This window comes from Sorex fumeus, unplaced genomic scaffold, assembly GCF_029834395.1.
Source record: "Sorex fumeus unplaced genomic scaffold, SorFum_2.1 ptg000003l, whole genome shotgun sequence".
NCBI lineage: Eukaryota > Metazoa > Chordata > Mammalia > Eulipotyphla > Soricidae > Sorex > Sorex fumeus.
The window spans coordinates 29,194,904-29,213,976 of record NW_026606060.1 but is presented as its reverse complement, the minus strand read 5'-3'; the positions used below and the strand labels follow the sequence as shown (position 1 = coordinate 29,213,976).

General features: G+C 37.4%; 1 protein-coding gene across 2 annotated transcripts in view; it reads right to left on the bottom strand.

The window, feature by feature from the left end:
• The window catches only part of METTL25 (methyltransferase like 25), a 107,013-nt gene that overhangs the window by 36,119 nt on the left and 51,821 nt on the right, over positions 1–19,073 (bottom strand). For both annotated transcript variants that reach the window (XM_056116371.1, XM_056116378.1), the window contains 2 exons: positions 13,025–13,119; positions 4,828–4,857 (listed from right to left, as the gene is read on the bottom strand). In XM_056116371.1, the coding sequence (XP_055972346.1) occupies positions 4,828–4,857; positions 13,025–13,119 (125 nt within the window). The remainder of the gene's footprint in view (positions 1–4,827; positions 4,858–13,024; positions 13,120–19,073) is intronic.

Below are 19,073 nucleotides of genomic sequence, written 5' to 3'. Positions count from 1 at the left end.
CCCCGCGCCTGGCTGTTCCTCACCGAGGCCCCTTGGAGGGGAGCGGGTTGAGCTTTCCTCCCCGCCCTGACCAGGGCTCCGGCAGCCGAAGACCTCCAGGACCAGCCACCACCATGCTGAGACCACTCTCCGCACACATGAAGGTACTGGCAGAGGGACAAAGCCACGCGGGTTCCGGGGCCGAGATCTCCAAGCCTACGCGGACTGGAGTCAAGCATCTTCCACCCAGATCCTCCAAATCCCAGTAGGCGGGGGTCACACCCACCACCTGGTCCCCTGGCGCCGTGTAATCCCATCAACGGCCAAGACTCAGAGACTATAAAATCCAGGTTGCGGAACCGCGCGGCCGCGAATGACATCTTATCAGGACATCTTTTTATGACATCTTATTATCTCATTCCTACTTTGGACAAACTTGCAGGCTATCTAATGTAGCCTGCCCACAGGGCAGAGTCTGGCAAACTCCCCGTGGTGTACCCAATATGCCAAATACCAGTAACAATGATGGGTCTCATTCTCCTAAAGAGCCTTGAATATAATCTCAGGGCTAGGATGAAGGAGACGTTACTGGGGCCTGCTCGAGGCAATCGACGAATAACAGGATGATGAAATGAAATGAAATGAAAAGACATAGGGAGGAGGAGGGGTAGGGGAGAGGGATTCTGGGGACCTTGGTGGTGGAAAATGTACACTGTTGGAGGGATGGGTGTGCGATCACTGTATGAATGAAACTTAAACATGAAAGTTTTGTAATTTTATCTCATGGTGATACCATAAAAAAAGGCCCTCCCGTTGATCGTCGATTTGCTCGAGTGGGCCCAGTAACGTCTCCATTGGAGACTTTGTTGTTAATGTGTTTGGCGTATCGAATACTCTTGGTAGCTTGCCGGGCTCTCCGAGAGGGGCGGAGGAATCGAACTCAGGTCGGCCATGTTGGCCGCTTGTAAGGCGAACGCCCTACCGCTGTGCTATCACTCCATAAAAAAAACGGGGGAAAAAACAACCCTAAAATCAGTCAATGACAGGTATAGTTTTAAAGACATAGTCCAATGGGATGTGTATGTTCACTGAACTATCCTTTTCTAACGTTCCTTCAGAACCCCAAATCCTTACTTTTTTTTTTTTTTTAGTGAAACACCATGTGGTACAGTTATAGACTTACAAATTTTTGTGCTTGGGTTTCAGTTATACAATGATCAATCCCTCCACCAGTACCCATTTTCTACCGCCACGGGTCCCAGTATCCCTCCCACCCAGCCTCTGTGGCAGGACATTCCCTTTTGTTCTCTCTCTCTCCTTTTGGGCTCTGTGGTTTGCAAGAGAGCCATTGAGTGGCAATCATGTTTGGTCTATAGTCTACTTTCAGCAAGCTTCTCCCATCCTGGGAGGATCCTCCCAACACCCTTTATTTGGTGCTCCCATCTGAGCTTCCTTTTCCTCTAGCACGTGTGGCTGGCCTCCAAGTCATGGAACAAAATTCCTGGTACTAATCTGGGCCACTCCTGGGTGTTAGTCTCTCATTTTGTTACTTTATGTTCCCCAGATGAATGCAATCTTTCTGTGTCTATCCCGCCCAAATCCTTACTTCTGATTGCAGTTAGAATGAGTATTAGAATTCAGATGGAGTTTATATTAACAAAATAAAATTCTGCCTGAGTGCATAGGCAGAAATGTCACTCTTTTCCACCCCTCTTTCATCTAAATTCAAGCTCCTATTCTTCAGGCCCCTAGTGCTAATAGAACAAAAACCACAAGTACAGCTGTTGATTGTTATTACTTGGATCTTCCAACAATGCAAATGTTGTCCTTAAGACTTAACACTAGAGAATATCTGACTTGTAGAATTCTGACAGAGCACTTTGAAAGAACACACATTCTGTTCTTTCTGGATGGTGGGAAAAGGGCAGAGTTGTTTCTGGTAGATAATGGGATTTGCAAAACCATCATTCCAAAGTGAATAGCTAAAATAACTCACTAAAGCAGGTACAGTGCATATGCATACTTGAGTGCCCATGCTAAAATTTATAACCTTTTTCTAGGCACACTTCTTACATAAAATCTTCCAGTCACAATTTTTATATAAAACCTCCTTGACTTGAGACAAAAAAACAAAAACAAAAAAACCATGAAAAAACTGAGTTCTTAACTTTCTTTGAAAATTGCTTTAAAATATTTTATTCAAAATTTTATATTTCTGAAAACATTTCACATCTTACATTTCACATGTATAATTCTGTTCTACAGTACCCAAATCTTGACTTCAAGATGTTTCTGAAATATCTTCAGTTCTTTTATAAAAATGTTGAAATGCCTTAACTTTTATTAACACCTACTCTTACATTGTTCTGCTGAAATTCAAGGCATTTTAGGAGATCTGTTTCATGGGGGGAAATATTACTGCTAGTATTGAAAATGACTTACAAAGCCCTAACTTTCTACTTGACTAGCTATAATAGATGGAAGCTATATTTTTATGTAAATTTTATATGAAACTGACTCTAAATAGTTAAAGTTCTTTTCTAAGCTTATGTGAATATGTAAAATCATTAAATAAATTAGAAATAAATGTAATGAAAAACTGCTTTTAAATTGAAAACCAAAATAAAAAGACCCTCAAACTTGCAATTTAAGCAAAAACATACAGAAATGGAATGCAGAGAGAAACACGAACAGTATCGAATAAATGTTACCCCCAGTAAATAGTATCTTTATGGCTGTTTTCTAAGAAATGGAAGAGAGTTATGAAGTGCCTCAAATGGACATTCCTGGTAAAACTAAGTCTATCCATCTCGGTAAAAATGGAGGGAATAAGTGGGAAGGGAGTCAAGAGCTCTTGAGCAGCCCGTGCCTGACTGTTTCTGAAATAAACTAAATGGGGCTCAGAGTTTACTTTCTCTTCTTCACAAGTAATAAATCAGTCGAGTAAGTAAAGGTGTTTTAACATGAGAAGGAGCAGAAAGAGCACATCCTAAAAGCATGGATATCAGGCACACGTTTTATAGGTCTAGTGGAAAGGGCACTGAGCTTGAAATTAGGACTCAGGAATGAATAAACCAAGGGGGCAGGAACACACAACTGAACTTCTGTGAGTCAGTCTCTGAAAAGGTTGGGATTACACTGAACTCATCTGATTGGGCATTGAAACATGAATGGGCATTCAGGAAATAGAAATCCACAGAAATACACTATAATATTATTATGACAAAAGATCCTTCCTCTTACAAATCCTAGGAACTACTATACCGAGAAGTAGCTCACTACTTAAGAGTGTAGGTCTAAAATTAAAGATACAGATCTCAGTGTAGACGACTTGAGAGTCTCCTCTGTATATATCAAGATAACAAGAGAACCTATCAGATATCCATTGTACTGTGTGATTTAACTGATGAAGAAAACACTAAGAAATATTTTGTCAAACTGTTAAGACAGTATTTTCATATTATTATTAATTACTGATAACACAACAGCAACAATAGCTGGCACTGAGTATTTAGTATATGTTCTAGTAGATGTACTTAGTATATTTTAATCATTTTTTGCATTATACATTTATCATTCACTGAATCCTCATAACTCTACAATAAAAGCATTACTGTTATACCTATTATTATTTGTTTTTCCTATTGAAGACTTTAAATGCTATAAAAAATTATGGCATGTATCCAAGGTTACTAAACCAGTAATTTAATGTAAACAAGATGCCAACCAGCAGTTTCATTAATTCTTAGGTAAGTACAATGAATGGCCTAAAAGGAAAAATGTCACTAATATCATTATCCCTATTCAGAACAAGTACTTACTGATGCAACTATTATAGAATATTATCACTTTTCCTCCTCCTCCTCCTCCTCCACCTCCTCCTCCTCCTCCTCCTCACTTTTCCTCCTCCTCCTCCTCTTCCTCCTCCTCCTTCTTCTTTTTTTTTTTTTTTGAGCCACAACCAGCAGTGCTCAGGGCTTACTCATCTCTGTGCTGCTCAGGGATCATGCTTGGTAGGGCTCAGCGAACCATATGGGGTAGTAGTACAGACTGAATCCAAGTCAGCTGCATGTAAGGCAAGTGCCCTATTCACTGTACTATCTCTCAGCCCCTAAATTATTACTATTTTAGTAAATTAAAATGAACATATTAATGGCCTTTGGGGGGAAAAAAGCAAAAAAGAAATCTCTATAATTTAAATACAACAGAAAAAAATCTTACGAAAAACTATTAAGAACTATTTAAAAAAAACTTTAAAATTCCCTAGCATGTTAAAAGAATCACAGGTGGTAATCAGAGAGCAGGTAATCAGATGCATACTTTGGGAATACATTTAACTTCTGCTCATATGGTGCAAACTTATTTGGCTGTTGCAACTAATGACTAGTCATGATATTAAAGAAAATAGTTACAAAATAAACAATAACCAATCACAATATGCATTTTGGACTAAAAAATAAGAAATAAATCGAAAGCTATGCCTTGTTTATGTTCACTTGAACTAAAAGCCTCCTAGTTAGCAAAGGGATTCTTTAGAAATGTTTATAGATCGTTTAATATAAAGCAATGAAATGGGGCATGACAGTAGGAGAATAAATAATGTGAAACTTTTTCTCAAAGTCATCTTCTTTTCTTTTTCTTTTCTTAAAAAGCTCTTTTCACTGAAAGTTCATTTTCAATTTAAGTAAACATATAAAATATAAATTTGAGTATGAAGATGTAACAAACTGAGATGATATTTATTAAATCCCATCAGGTTTTAAGTTCATTATCAGGTCAAGAATGAAAAGTACTTGAGAGAAAACTGTCATGTTCATCAGTTGGGTTAGAGTAAACACTCTTACTTACCCCCTGGCCAACAGCAACCCGCTCCAGTGCCTTTAAGGAGAAAAAAACAAGACAAAGACTGCTGACATATTTAGTCTTATCTTGTAGGAATTATAAACACACTGTAGAATAGCTTGTAAAAGTGACACTTAAAAAGATTAATTAAGTGATAACACGTAAGTTTATACACATAAATGTGTTAATATCATTATGGCATGTCAACTTGTATAATTTAGCGGTGATCTGTATTGAATGTATGCCATGTTACACACATATATACCTCAATCGTATACACTCCTTGAAATTTATAAGGATTAGAAAACAGCAGAGAGGAAATAAAAACTCTTAGCTCACTTTCAGAAGATCAACTAAGCCCAGGTCTAAAATTATGCATAATATGCTTTATGGTAAATGTCAACATATTTTCTTCAAATTTTTATAAATATATAATCTCATCTTTATCTACAAAATGAACAAAATATTCATTTAAAGTATGTATAGTTTTGGATTGCATGGCCTGCAAATTCTAATCGAATTGTAACATATGATTCAAGGGTTAGGCAAAAGAAGAAGCAATACACATTTTTACTGTTTTATACATATGTAGCTGAATTTATATTTTATAAATTTAATATAAGTATAAATTTATATTTACTCAAGGTTAAAAATGTTAACAAGCATTTTCTAACAATTCTAGTATATACTCAAAATTACATGAATAATATATATTTGTTCTAATTTATATAGGGGTACAGACTTGCACTTCTGAAACTTTCATTTGAAAGTTTCATTTAAAGGTACCTCTAAAACTTTCATTTTTAGGAACTAATTCTTTCCACACTCGTAATATTTTATCACTAGACTAAACTACTTTAACTTAAATCCTATTTTTGAAATGCTAATTGAACGATATCTCAAATAAATATCTATAAATACTTCCAATTCAAATTTTAAATACCTGCATTTGTTTCAGATCTCTTTTTATTCATAAATAAAACTTTTTGGATATAGCTGTATCGCATGTTTTAATTATACGTTAAAGGATAATTGACACACTGCCTTATAAGAGTGCAGTTTTCACAAATGCATAGGTGACTGATAAGGTAAATTTGCATCAAGCTGCACAGACCATTAGCAGCTGAACAGAGACCAAAAATCTGCTCTTGGAACCCTATTTATGTCTCCCTCCTCTGCACTATGTAGATGTAAAGAGTTCACTGTAGGAAGATGATTTGCTGCACACAAATTACTGGAAGAAGGAATGGTAATTTTCTCACTGACATGAAGAATTCTTTTACTGAACATCACAAAGGTACCCAAACTTATTTTAAGTCTAAGCCACCCCCGTCCTCCTTTCAGAAAAAAATCACTCACCACCCAATTAGAAATCTTTTTCAGATGAACTAACAGGAATGGTCTCCCCAATGCATCTGAGGCTATTACTGACCTCCTGGATGGTTTCAGTGCTCTCAGGGGACAGAGGACAAAATTGCTTACCTTAGGGAGCACTGCTAGAATATGATGAATGCAGGAGATAGTTATTATGTAATGTTTGTATTAAAGGAAATAGTAACACAGGTCCAGAACAGATTTATTTTTGAAAAAAACAAGTTTCATATCTAGTACTGATTGTGCTAACTTCAGATTAGACTTATTATGACTTTTGCTAAAAGGCTGAACTAAGTAAAGAAATAGAGTTTTCATAATAAATTACATGCTGTCAACACAAGTATATTATGCAGCACTTTTTGGTGTGTGTTGCTAAGTTTTATTACTTTAGAAGAATAAATAATAAATTTTGATTATATAATAAAAATAATCAGGTAGAGGATAAGAAATTTCATGCCAATAAATACTTGTTTTGGACAATAAGGAAAGATAAACCAAGCATTTGCTTCAATTTTTGGTTAGTATCTTTAATTTTTAAAAAACATTACCAAAAAGGTAAGATTTATTTACTTTTTTTTAAAACCCCTTTGATCTTTCAATATTTGTGGAAAGGTCAGGTGCAGAGCAAAGGTGATAAAATAAAATGTGCTAAATGAAGAATTTCCAAAACTTGACAAGATCACTCTAACACTAAAAAAGTCACTGTAGGCAGAAGCGAGAAGGGACTAAGGAGAAATCAAAAGAGATTATCATATCGCTGCTACCCTGCATAAAATTAGCAGTCTTCAGAAATATCAAATTATCATAGGAGTTTGGACATTAAACACATTACCGCCATGCATGACTTAATTATTATGTTTTTTGCTTAACATTACAGTAACATGTTCTAAGAAAAAAACATTTGGCAATTTTGCTGTCATGTGAACATCATAGTTAGCAATAAATTTGGCACCATAGTTGGATTAACACTGCAATTTTTTAACATTGCAAACATTTTATTCTTTTAGTTTCATTGTAACATTCCATTGTATCAAGAAAGATACTTCTGTCTCTGGTTTTCACCCCACACTATTACACATTTCTTCATATCTGACATGGCCCTGCTCACATTTTTGGGTGCTTCTTTCAAGAAAGCAGATCCTTTACCAATTTCCATCACTTTGTTCTTGTTCCTCAAGATCCAGATGAAAAAACTGACACAGACTTTTAATGACAACATCATATACAGATTTTTAATCAAAGAGACTATGATGAAATAAAAATGCAAGATTAAGTCAAGACTATGATGAAATAAAAATGCAAGATTAAGTCAAACACAAGGACAAGTGCTATCAAAAGACCTAGCAAATGCAAGATTCAGAGGCTGGCGATGACAGGACTCAGCAAGAGAAATTTGGGGAAACTTTGTAGTATTATGGTCCATGCTTAAGTATATCATTGCTATGCAATTTGGCTCTATTTAATTACCTATATATTGTTGTATTTTAAAGGCAAAGATTGGATTATTTTCAATTATTGATACAATTATTTAAAAATAATTCATGGGGGATAAATTACCCTTGAATTTCTATCAAGGGATAGAAATGATTAATTTTTTTTAGGGGGGGATAATTTTGTTTTCTCTTTTGGGGTTTGGGCTACACTAGTGGTGCTCAGGAAATGCTCCTGGCTTAGAGCTCAGGTGACTTGTAACAAACTTGAGACTCCTGCATATAAAGAATGTTCTTCAGCCCATTGAGCTCTCTCTTTAGCCCTATTTTTATGTTATTACTCCTCGTGGTGCTCAGGGGACCATAAGGGATGCTGGGAATTGAATCCGGGTCGGCCACGTGCAAGGCAAATGCCCTACTCGCTATGCTATGACTCCAGCCCCTCTCCATGTTGTTTTCCTGGTCCAGTTGACATTTCCGCCAACAGTGAATGAGGTTCCCTTTCTTTACATCTGCCTGCGCCTGCTAACCTGCCCAAACTGGTTGTTTTTGACTTTCTAGATGCAGGTCTGTCTCACTCCTATGAGGTGGTTTCTTACTGTCACTTTTACTTCCATTTTCTCTTCTATTCAGAGATGACGAACATTTTTTCATGTGCCTGTTGACCATCCGTTGTGTCTGTTTTGCAAAAGTGTATAGAGCTTGTTCTACATTTTGAATGGGGTATTTATTTTGTTGTTGTTGAGCTTGTGTTTTTATTTTTTTAATTTAATTTTATTTTTGCTTTTTGGGTCACACCTGGTGATGCATAGGGGTCACTCCTGGCTCTGCACTCAGGAATTACTCCTGGAGGTGCTCAGGGGACCATATGGAATGCTTGGAATCAAACCCAAGTCGGCCACGTGCAAGGCAAATGCCCTACCCGCTGTGCTATAGCTCCAGCCCCTGAGCTTGTGTTTTTAAAATAGTGGACATTATTCCTTTATCAGATAGTGAGTGAAAATTTTCTCCCGTCCAAAAGGAAGTTTTCTTATTTTAGTGATGGTTTCATTTACAATGCAGAAGCTTTTCAGTTTGATGAAGACCCATTTATTTTTGCTTTTTTTGTTTCCTTGCCAATGAAGTGGAATCGTCAAAGATATCAATGAAAGCAATATCGTGGAGTACTGTGCCTATGTATGCTACGTATTTTAGGATTTGGATCTAACACCTAAGTGTTCACTTGATTTTGAATTAACTCTGTTGCACAGTGTGAGCTGGTGGTGTTTAGTTTCACCCAGTTCAACCCCTTTAATTAAATAGACTTTCCTTCCTTCATTTTAAACTCTAGACTTGTTGGCCATAATATAACTGATCATATATCTTGAGGGCTTATTTTCAGGCTCTCAATTCTGTTCCATTGATTTGAGTATCTGCTTTTATTCCAGTATCACACTATGGTTACTATGGCTTTATAGTTTGAAGTGAGGAAATGTAATGCCTCCCATTAATTTTTTTCCTTAGAATTTCTTTGGCTAGTTGAGGAATTTTGTGGTTCCATACACATTTTAATATTTTTTGCATTTCCTTTAAGACTGCCATTAAAATTTTTGATAGATATTGAGTTCTCTGTATAATTCAACTATGGGATAGCCCAGCTATTTTAATGTTTCTATTTCTTCCAATCTATAAGCATAATATTTCTTCCATTTCCTTGGATTTTCTATTTATTTTAATTAGTGACCTAAAGATTTTGACATATAAGCAATTCACCTCCTTTGTTGATTCCAGATGTTTGATATTTTTAAAAGCAATTAATTGTATATGGGATTTGATTTTATTCATTTATTTTCTAAATTGTTATTTGCATATAAACATAAAACATGCTTTCCTATGTCAATTTTGTAGACTGTTGTTTATTATATTTTGGAGAGCGGATACTTTTATACTGGAATAATTGGTTTTTTAAAAGTATATTATTTTATTAAGTTTAAATAGTGACAAACTTTTCTGCAAGCCTGTTCTTTCATTTTTCTTCCCTAATTGCCATGGTTTGAGTTTCAATTTTTTAATTATTATTATTATTATTTTTAATCACTGTGAGTTACAGTTACAAAGCTTTCCTGTTTGAGTTTCAGTCACACAATGATTGATCACTCAACCATCCACCAGTGCATATTTTCCACCCTCAAGATCCCCAGTCTAAAACCTCATGGGAAGGGGGGCGTTTTGGTCCACCCTTCACGCCCTACCGAGGCCACCAGTTGCCCCCCCACAAGCGGCTCTCCAGCACGGCCACGACTCCAGAATACAGAAACCAATTTCTTAACTATCTGACTTTCAGTAGAAATACTTCCAGGGTCAATAGGTAAAATAGCAGAAATCCAAAACCAACATTTAATTCTTGAACCCAGCTGCAGAAAGCAAATCACTTCACAATGCTTTTTCAGCATGTCTGATTTTGGGGGGGTAAACTCTAAATAATAGTGGTGAATCTTTTATTGAAACAATGAATCTAATCAAAGCAGATAGAGTGTTAACTAGAATTCATCTGCCTCACAGGGACTGGGAGGGGTGGGGGGTGGGGTTTTATTGGGGTTCTTCATGGTAAAAAATAAGTATTGGTAAAGGGAAATGTGTTTGATATTTGCATGACTGAGACCTAAACCTGAAAGCTTTGTAACCTTTCCCACAGTGATTCAATAAATAAATAAATAAATAAAAGATCCCCAGTCTCCCCTTATCCCACCACTCTCCCTGTCTCTATGGCAGACAATCTCCCCCATACTCTCTTATGTATTGCTTGTTATGAATACCATAAGATGTTGGGTGGCTGCAAGAGTGGCCATGTGCTTCTGGAATTCTAAAATTTTAGATAATCAGGGTCTGGAGATATCTCTGAGAAAGCTGCTCAGTTCGGAGATTCTTTTGCTTATCTCTGGATCATGGTCATTAAAGAGCTTAAGTGGCAGCAGGAGGCACTTTGTGGGCCGTGATTTCCAGAGTTCCATGGGTACAGGGGAATGAGAAGGAACAGCCCATCCCCTATCCCTTGAGGTCTGGAGTTTACTGTCACTGAACCCACATACTTGCACTTCTCATTGGGTTCTGGAAGTTGGCAGACACTGGGATTTTTAGGGGGCAGGTGGAGGGACGACACCTACCCCCATCTGAGGCACCCCAGTGAAGTAGGCCTGGCTTAAAGTCCAAAGGAGATTCTTTTTTGTGTCTCTGGATCATGGCCCTTGTTTCCATTTTTTCCAGAGAAATGAACTATTGGCATATGCCCTGCAGGGCATGCCTGCTCACCTGCAGCACATTCTGCTAGTCCTAACTGTGGCTTTTTTTTTTATCTCTTTCAAGATTTATGGTCTCTGAAATAAGGCCAATAAATGAACTTGTATAGCTGAGCTGGAGGTCGTTTGTGGGTGTGGCTCCCACATACCTAACGTTTTGCCATTTAATTTCTTGGTAAACTGGGGTCCGGCCAAAGGCACAGCAGCAATTTTGGGTGTATCAAAAAGTCTGAAGGTACCATTAGGCTGCTGATACACTAGCTCTGTGGGTACAGGTTAACCTGCTGGTGGCACCATATCCCCGTGACTTGAGTTTCTATACCAAGCCTACTTCCAGTATGTCTACTTTTATTCTAGTACCACACTATTTTTGGTTATAGCACTGCACTGTCTGTAGCACTGTCCTCCCATTGTTCATCGATTTGCTCAAGCGGGCCCAGTAACATCTCCATTGTGAGACTTGTTGTTACTGTGTTTGGCATATCGAATACATCCTGGGGAGCTTGCCAGGCTTTGCCGTCTGGGCGAGATACTCTTGGTAGTTTACCAAGCTCTCTGAGAGGGGTGGAGGAATCGAACCCGGGTTGGCTGAGTTGGCCACATGCATTGCAAATGCTCAATAGCTGTGCTATCGCTCCAAAAAAGTATCTATTATTTGGTTATAATAGCACTGCAGCACTGTCCTCCCGTTGTTCATCGATTTGCTCGAGCGGGCCCAGTAACGTCTCCATTGTGAGGCATTTTGTTACTGTGTTTGGCATATGAATATGTCACAGGTAGCTTGCCTGCATGGCAAAATCTGGTTATAATAGATTCATAATTTAATATCTAGGAATGTGATACCTACGGTAAATTATAGTGAACCATGTTCAATATTAATGGTGAGAATGGGCATGTTTCTCTTGTTCCTGATCATTCACACTTTTTTTTAAATCACTGAATATGATATTAACTGTGTTTGTTATATACGCCTCATTAAGTTGATATGTACTTCATACTTTTTAGCAAGTGTTTATCATAAATAAAAGTTACATATATGATACCTATGGTAAATTATAGTGAACTATGTTTAATAATAATGGTGAGAATGGACATGTTTCTCTTGTGCCTGATCATTTTCACTTTTTGTAAAATCACTGAATATATTAACTGTGTTTGTTATAAATGCGTCATTGAAGTTCATATGTACTTCGTACTTTTTAGCGAGTGTTTATCATAAACAAAAGTTAAATACTGTCAAAACCTTTCTCTGAATCTGATAACATGATCAAATATTGTTTTCATCAATTCTTTTATTGAGATGGTAAGTTACATGAATTGATTTGTTTATGTGGATTCTTGGAATAAAAGCTTTGCATCCTTAGTGAGTTCCATACAATGATAATGATGGTATCATTAAATGATACTATCTATTTAATGCATTAATGAATTTGGTTCACTAAGATCTTGACAAGACTTCTGCATTTACTTTCAGTGGGGGTATTGGTCCACACATATCTTAAATCTCTGATGACAAAGAAGGGCATGGGCTAAAGTATTCTCAGTCTAAGGACCTTAGATAAATCAGGCAAAATAAATATCTCATTGAACTGAACAATTAGTTTGTATTTCAAGCAGCTTAATAAAATTTTCCCCATTTCATATAAAATTAGTGGAGGGATGGGTACCTGATCATTGTGTAACTGAAACCCAAGCACAAAAATTTGTAAGTCTATAAATGTACCTCAAAATCAATCAATAAATAAGTAAATTAAAAAAAATTAGTTAGACCTAGTGATGTGCTACAAATATAAAAAAAAAACACAACAAAGCTGTGGACAAAGCACTGAATTAGTTCTATATTTAATACCTGGTAGTTGGTATAACCTAATAATTAATGCAATTATATCTAAAATTTAGCAGTTATGATTCTTTTCTAAAGCACAATTCTATAGTCTTATCAAATTGCATGCTGAGTGGATAATTATTGGAAGACAAGTCATTTTTTTCTGATGATATAAAATACACAAAATCATTAATGATAATTCTCTGGAAAACTTGGCATTTAATACATGGAACTAGCCAAAAATATTATGCTGCAATATTTGGATAAAGTTCTTAGTCCAGAATAAAATATAATCATACCAAACATGCTGACATTCTGGCATTACGACCACAGCACCATTTCTCTTCTTTTAAGTAGTGGCACATTGGAAATCCCCACTTTTCTTGGATACAGTCTGCAAATGAGGAAAAACATGGGTTGCTTCAATAAAATTCTTCCTCTTTGAGATACAGTAAATAATATATTGAAAAAAACAAATTAGTCATTGAGATAATCAAACAGTAGTTATGTATGGAAGTGGTAATGTTTAACAGTTCATTCCAAACTGTTAACTGAAACCATATTAATGTTATGAAAATAGCATTTTCTCAACAACAGCTGTTTTGTGTTTAAACTCTAAGTCTGATACCAATCAGTTTGCCAAAATAATTCCTCTAAGATTCAGGAAAGTATTTTAAAATGGAAATAATTTTCATGCTCAGTGCAACCTTAACAGATAAGAAACAATAAAATGTAAAATTTGCTGCTGACTAATTTTCTGAAAATAATATTTAGTAAATATATCATTTTCAATTTATTTTAGAACTTAATCACTTCACTTAATCACTTAACTTCCCGTTAGTCGTCGATTTGCTCGAGCGGGCGCCAGTAACGTCTCCATTTGTCCCTGTCGCGTGCTAGTGTAGCTCAATGGCATCTCTTCGCTCCGGGAACATGGAGGGCCTCAAACCGATCGTTCATGATCTTGACAAAGAAGTCTGACCATCTGGTAGGTGGGCGGCCACGCGGTCTCTTGACATCCCGTGGAATCCAATCAGTAACAGCTCTAGTCCAACGGTCGTCTTTAAATCTCATTACGTGACCAGCCCATCTGATTTTCGACACCTTGGCAAATGAGACAGCGTCCCTGATCCTTGATCGTCGACGGATGTCAGAACTCCGGATTCGTTCTCTCATTTGAGTGAAACGTGATATTCCAAGCATAGCTCTTTCTATTCTTCTTTGGGAGACCTGAATGGCGTTCTCATCTTGTTTGCATAGGGCCCAGGTCTCTGAGGCATATGTTAATGCAGGAAGAACAGTGGAATCAAAGAGATGTGCCCGGAGCCAGAGGTTCTTCGTCCTCTTAGCTATTTCTTCGACGTTCTTGAAGGCGTTCCAAGCCGCTCTCTTCCTCCTGCGCAGCTCGGGTGCCAGGTCATTTGTCATGTTGACCTCTCGACCTAGGTACACATAGCTGTTGCATTCGGAGATGGTCGTTCCATTGAGAGCGAATGGGGCATCAGGAACAAGGCTGTTTCTCATAAACATTGTCTTCGTAAGATTCAGCTGTAGTCCTACCTTTCCACACTCACGGTCAAAGTCGGCCAGCATTTGTGCCGCTTGGCTGATGTTTGGTGTTATTAAAACAATGTCATCAGCAAAGCGGAGGTGGTGTAGTTGCCGACCATCTATCTTCACTCCCATTCCTTCCCATTCCAGTCGTCGCATGATGTTCTCGAGGGTGGCACTGAAGAGTTTCGGTGAAATGGTATCACCCTGCCGCACCCCTCTCTTGACATCAACGATCACTTCTTTGTAGAATGGTGAGATCCTGGTAGTGAATCCGCAATACAGCTCACGGAGGATCCTGATGTATTGGGCTTGAATGCCCTGATTGGCTAGGGCTTCAATGACCGCTTCCATCTCAACAGAATCAAAGGCCTTCTTTAAATCAATGAACGTTAAGCAGAGCGGCATCTTGAACTCCCGAGAAACCTCAATGAGCTTCGTTACCGTGTGGATATGGTCGATGGTGCTGAATCCTTTGCGGAACCCTGCTTGCTCGCATGGTTGTCCTTCATCTAGTGTTCTGCCAATCCTATTCAGGATGACTCAAGTGAACAGCTTGTAGATGACAGACAATAGGCAGATCGGGCGATAGTTTAGAACAATATTAATTAATTCCTAACAATTTTGAAATACTTTTCCTCCCAGTCATCATGCTAACATCTTATAAAAAGAGCAGCAGTACAGGCTCTACTTGTTCATTATACTAGAGATAGTAACATTTCAACTGTAGGCCAGTTCAGTTCAACAGAATTTATGAGTCAAGTAACAACAAAGAAAACTGCTTTGCCTCATGTATCTCTGTCCCAGTCTCCTATAGGCTTTCATTTTGCCATCACTGATACTGAAATCTCTTATATAAAATTATTAATCATATAGGTTTTTATATGTTTTAAAGCCTGAAAAATAGTTTATATTTATCAAAATATGCATCTAAAAGTTATTAAGAAGTAAAGTAAAATTGATGTAAAAATCTGAAATCAAGAAAATTCCTTATCAATATTTATAAAAGACAGATATACAGATGGAAAATAAGTACCTTCACCCCAAATTAAAATAATAAAAATATCAGTATTGATTTGGCATTTAATATTATATACTATTTTTTTAAAGCAGAATCTAGCTTTAGTCCCCACAGTGATTCTATAAGGAAGATATGTTATTACAGGATTACCTCCATGTTTCAGATAGAAAACCAAACAAAGGGAGCAGAGTATACTGCTTAAGATGCAAATCTAGGACATGGCAAAGAAGAAATTTAAATTCAGTTCTTCTGACTTGAGAGGCCATGCTCAATCACCATATGATATACATAATTTCACCTACTCTGCATAAGGTTTCACAGAGTCCTTAAACTGTGTTTAGATCTTAGAGACCTTGGACTGATTCCTATGTTTCTGAGATAACTTTAAACAGTGGTTCAGTTTTACTGAAGATGACAACTGAACTGAGATATAACTATTACTAAGTGAAAAGGTTTTTTAAAGTCATTTAAGTTTTTCTTACTTCTAAAAAGAGAGATGCCATAATCTGATTATGAAGGTAAGAAGCTAGAGAGAAGTGAGTTGTACTATTTTATTCAAGTGATTAAAAAAAGTGCAAACCAATAGAAGAGTTCATCCTTGTCTCTCTCTCCTGCAATCTTTCCTTTTTCTTATAGTGAGACAACACTCACTATTACATGCAGGGTACAAATATGTTTAGATTAAAGACTACAATTTCTGGTGCAGCTACTCAGATAGCAACAACACTGTTTTGGACAACTGGATTTAGGAAGAAATGGGGTATACACATAGTAAAGGGAAGGGGACGTGTTCTTTAAGCCCACACTACATTCCCCTTGTTTGGAATATGGCCATGGTGGAAATAAGATTTAGAGTCATATACGAAGAGTAGCAGAACGCAGGAGCAGAGGATTCTGAATTTTTGAAATATTTTTGAGTACAGACTTCATATACCAACTCTATCTATCTCAATTTCTCTTTTATTGTTGTAGTTAAGGTAACATGCTTAGTGTTAACTGTCTACTCACAATTGAAACAGAAATAATTCACGTTTTTTTTTAAATTGCTGATACTTTCTGTCTGAACCTAATTTTTAGATAAATTTATATTTCAATTTAGTGTTTCCCAAACTTTTAATAGCATAGCATTCTTGCAAAACTTTTCCACCCTATTGGAATGAGAAGACAGAATCAATATATTGTCAAAGCATTGAGGCTGTCTGAGTAACATCCATGAAGTATGCGAACCTCACTAGACAATAGTTCAGTACTAATTAATACAGAATTCCTTGAGTATGTGACATTGGGAAGAAACTAAAATGAGGAAGTATAGTACAAGAATAATAGAGAAATATTTAATTGAAAAAAGAATGAATTGTGCTTTTTAATCCAACAGTCAATCTTCAAAAACTATAATCCTACAATATCTTTATAATTTAATACTTGGTGACTTCCCAATTCCTAACAATGAAACCAAATATGACACAAATTCGTAATACTAGAAAATGAGATAATAGTCAATTTACTTCAAAATATGTGAAATAATTCACTTACACAAACAATGAATTGATAAGGAAAGGTACAATTAGTGCACCATCTCTGCTGCACTTAATCTTACCCTGTCAGGTTAAAAAGACATGTCTACTTGCCAGAAAATAGGAAGAAAGAGCCTCCCCAACTAATAATCTAAAGAAAACTCTGAAAAAAAAATTATACTATTTAAAATTACTTGGAAAGGGGAATAGTATCTCAGGAAACTATATACCATGCAACTGCTACATTATTTTTCAGGTACAAAGCCATCTAATACAGGAAACTCACAACCAAGTTACTTCCAATTTTTGATCCCCATAAACTGTGAAAGATAATTTTTTTTAAAAGTATGTGACTCTAAGCCACTTAGAGTCTGAGTGAACTCTCAGATACTATTAAATGATCTATCATCTAGAAATAGCAGTGATGAGGCAAATATGTGTAGAAATAGAACGTGAGACAAATATATATATAGCTTGAGGCATAGGGAAGTATGCTTTTTTTAAGAAAGAATTACATTTTGATAAGACTATAAAGAAACTTTAAGAGAACACGCTGCAAATATAATTTTAGAAGTGACTATGAATTCTTAAATTTTAAAATTGAGAGAGATAGAGCATTATGCAGAACAAAGAACATATAAAGAAGCATTTTGAAAAGAGCCCAGAAATCCAAAATGAGTTTTGAGGTCTGGGTTTCTGGTGGTGGCTTATCAGAACAGGATTCCAAGGTGATTGGTTAGTCGTGAGTTTTCTGGGGTTAGTGCTGAAGCTGTGTTACAGAAACTTTTCAGGAGAGTATAGAGTTCTGGGAATACAAACTGATAAAGAAAAGTTGTTGGTAGAGTACAAAAAATACTTAAAAGTGAGTGAATCCTGGAAGTCAGCAGCTCGATGGAGATCTCTTTGGACCCCATGCTGAGCCTATTCCACCGGGTACCTCAGATAAGAGCGGGTGTTCCCTCTCCGCCCACTCCAAATGAACCCCCCCCCCCCCAGGCCACAAACTTCCAGAAGAAAAACTCATGTACACAGAAGCAGGGGCTGAAGACGCCAAGCAGCGTAAACACCTCAACACTCCACAACTCTCTGCTCGCAACTGTCTCTCTCAGCTCTCTCAACCATCTCACTCACTCCACAATGCTCTCTCCAACTCTCGCTCACTAACTCTGTCTCTTGCTCTGCCCACAGCTCCCGCTCTGCCTTTCTCCACCTCTCTACTTCCTTTTACTCTATCCCCCTACTCTCTTCAGCCACCACTTTTACCACCTCTTCTCTAACCATGCCTCCCAAATCACACCAGCCCTCAGGAAGAGCGATCAATATGTTTTTCAAGCCTTCTTGAGCACCTGCAGCCCACGAGGGCAAAACAGCACTTTAGGTGTGTTTCTCCTCTCCTTAGACCCGTAACTTAATTAACATCTTAATTCGACTTACTAATATTTGTCATTCCATATGGACACAGTAATAGACATAATTAGGCTTCTAGGATGACTCTCCTGGGGACATCTAGCCACAGACTCAGTCTACAGTGCTCAGGACAGATTAATCATTCCTAACCCTAGCGGGGTCTGAATCTAGTTATTACTTTTTGGCTCATGACAGAATTTGTCTATGACCATGCTCTTAACTTACAGTTAAGCATTGGGCTACTTTGGCCAGGCCCATTTTGATGTGAGGATAGCTCGTCCCTTGTCCTGGGTTCATCCAGTCCCTCTCGGGACCCTGCTTTTGGGGACCTAAGAAGTAAGGGAAATTGAGGCTTAAGTCAAAAGAGCAGATGTCTAGGAGGTAATATTATTTGGAGTCAATTAACTCCCAAGTTTCAAACTTATCTTTTTAACTGTCTTCCTATGTCTGTACAAAAAGTAATTGCTCTGAAGTAACTAACCATGCAAAGGATATTAAAGAGAAGAGAAAAACAATATTTACAAGTCAGCAGAGTCTGATCAGGAGGCAAAGGTAATTGACAGGTTGGGGGAGCAATCAATAAACCCAAGCTCCCTGCGGCCAGGGAGGAAGGGCAAATTAACGTTATCCGACATCAGGCTGTCCCTTCCTGTCTCCCCATCTGCTTGGGGTGCTAGCTGTTGTGCCCACAGACTGTTTCCGGGCACCATCTCAGCACATTAAGGGCCTTGATCCAGAGACTTACAAATGAATCTCAAAATGGATTAGCTCCCTACAGAGATGTCTCTGCACCACAATCTTCTACAATTTTCGAATTCCAGAAGCATGCAGCCTCAGAAGCGGGCGGCTGCACGA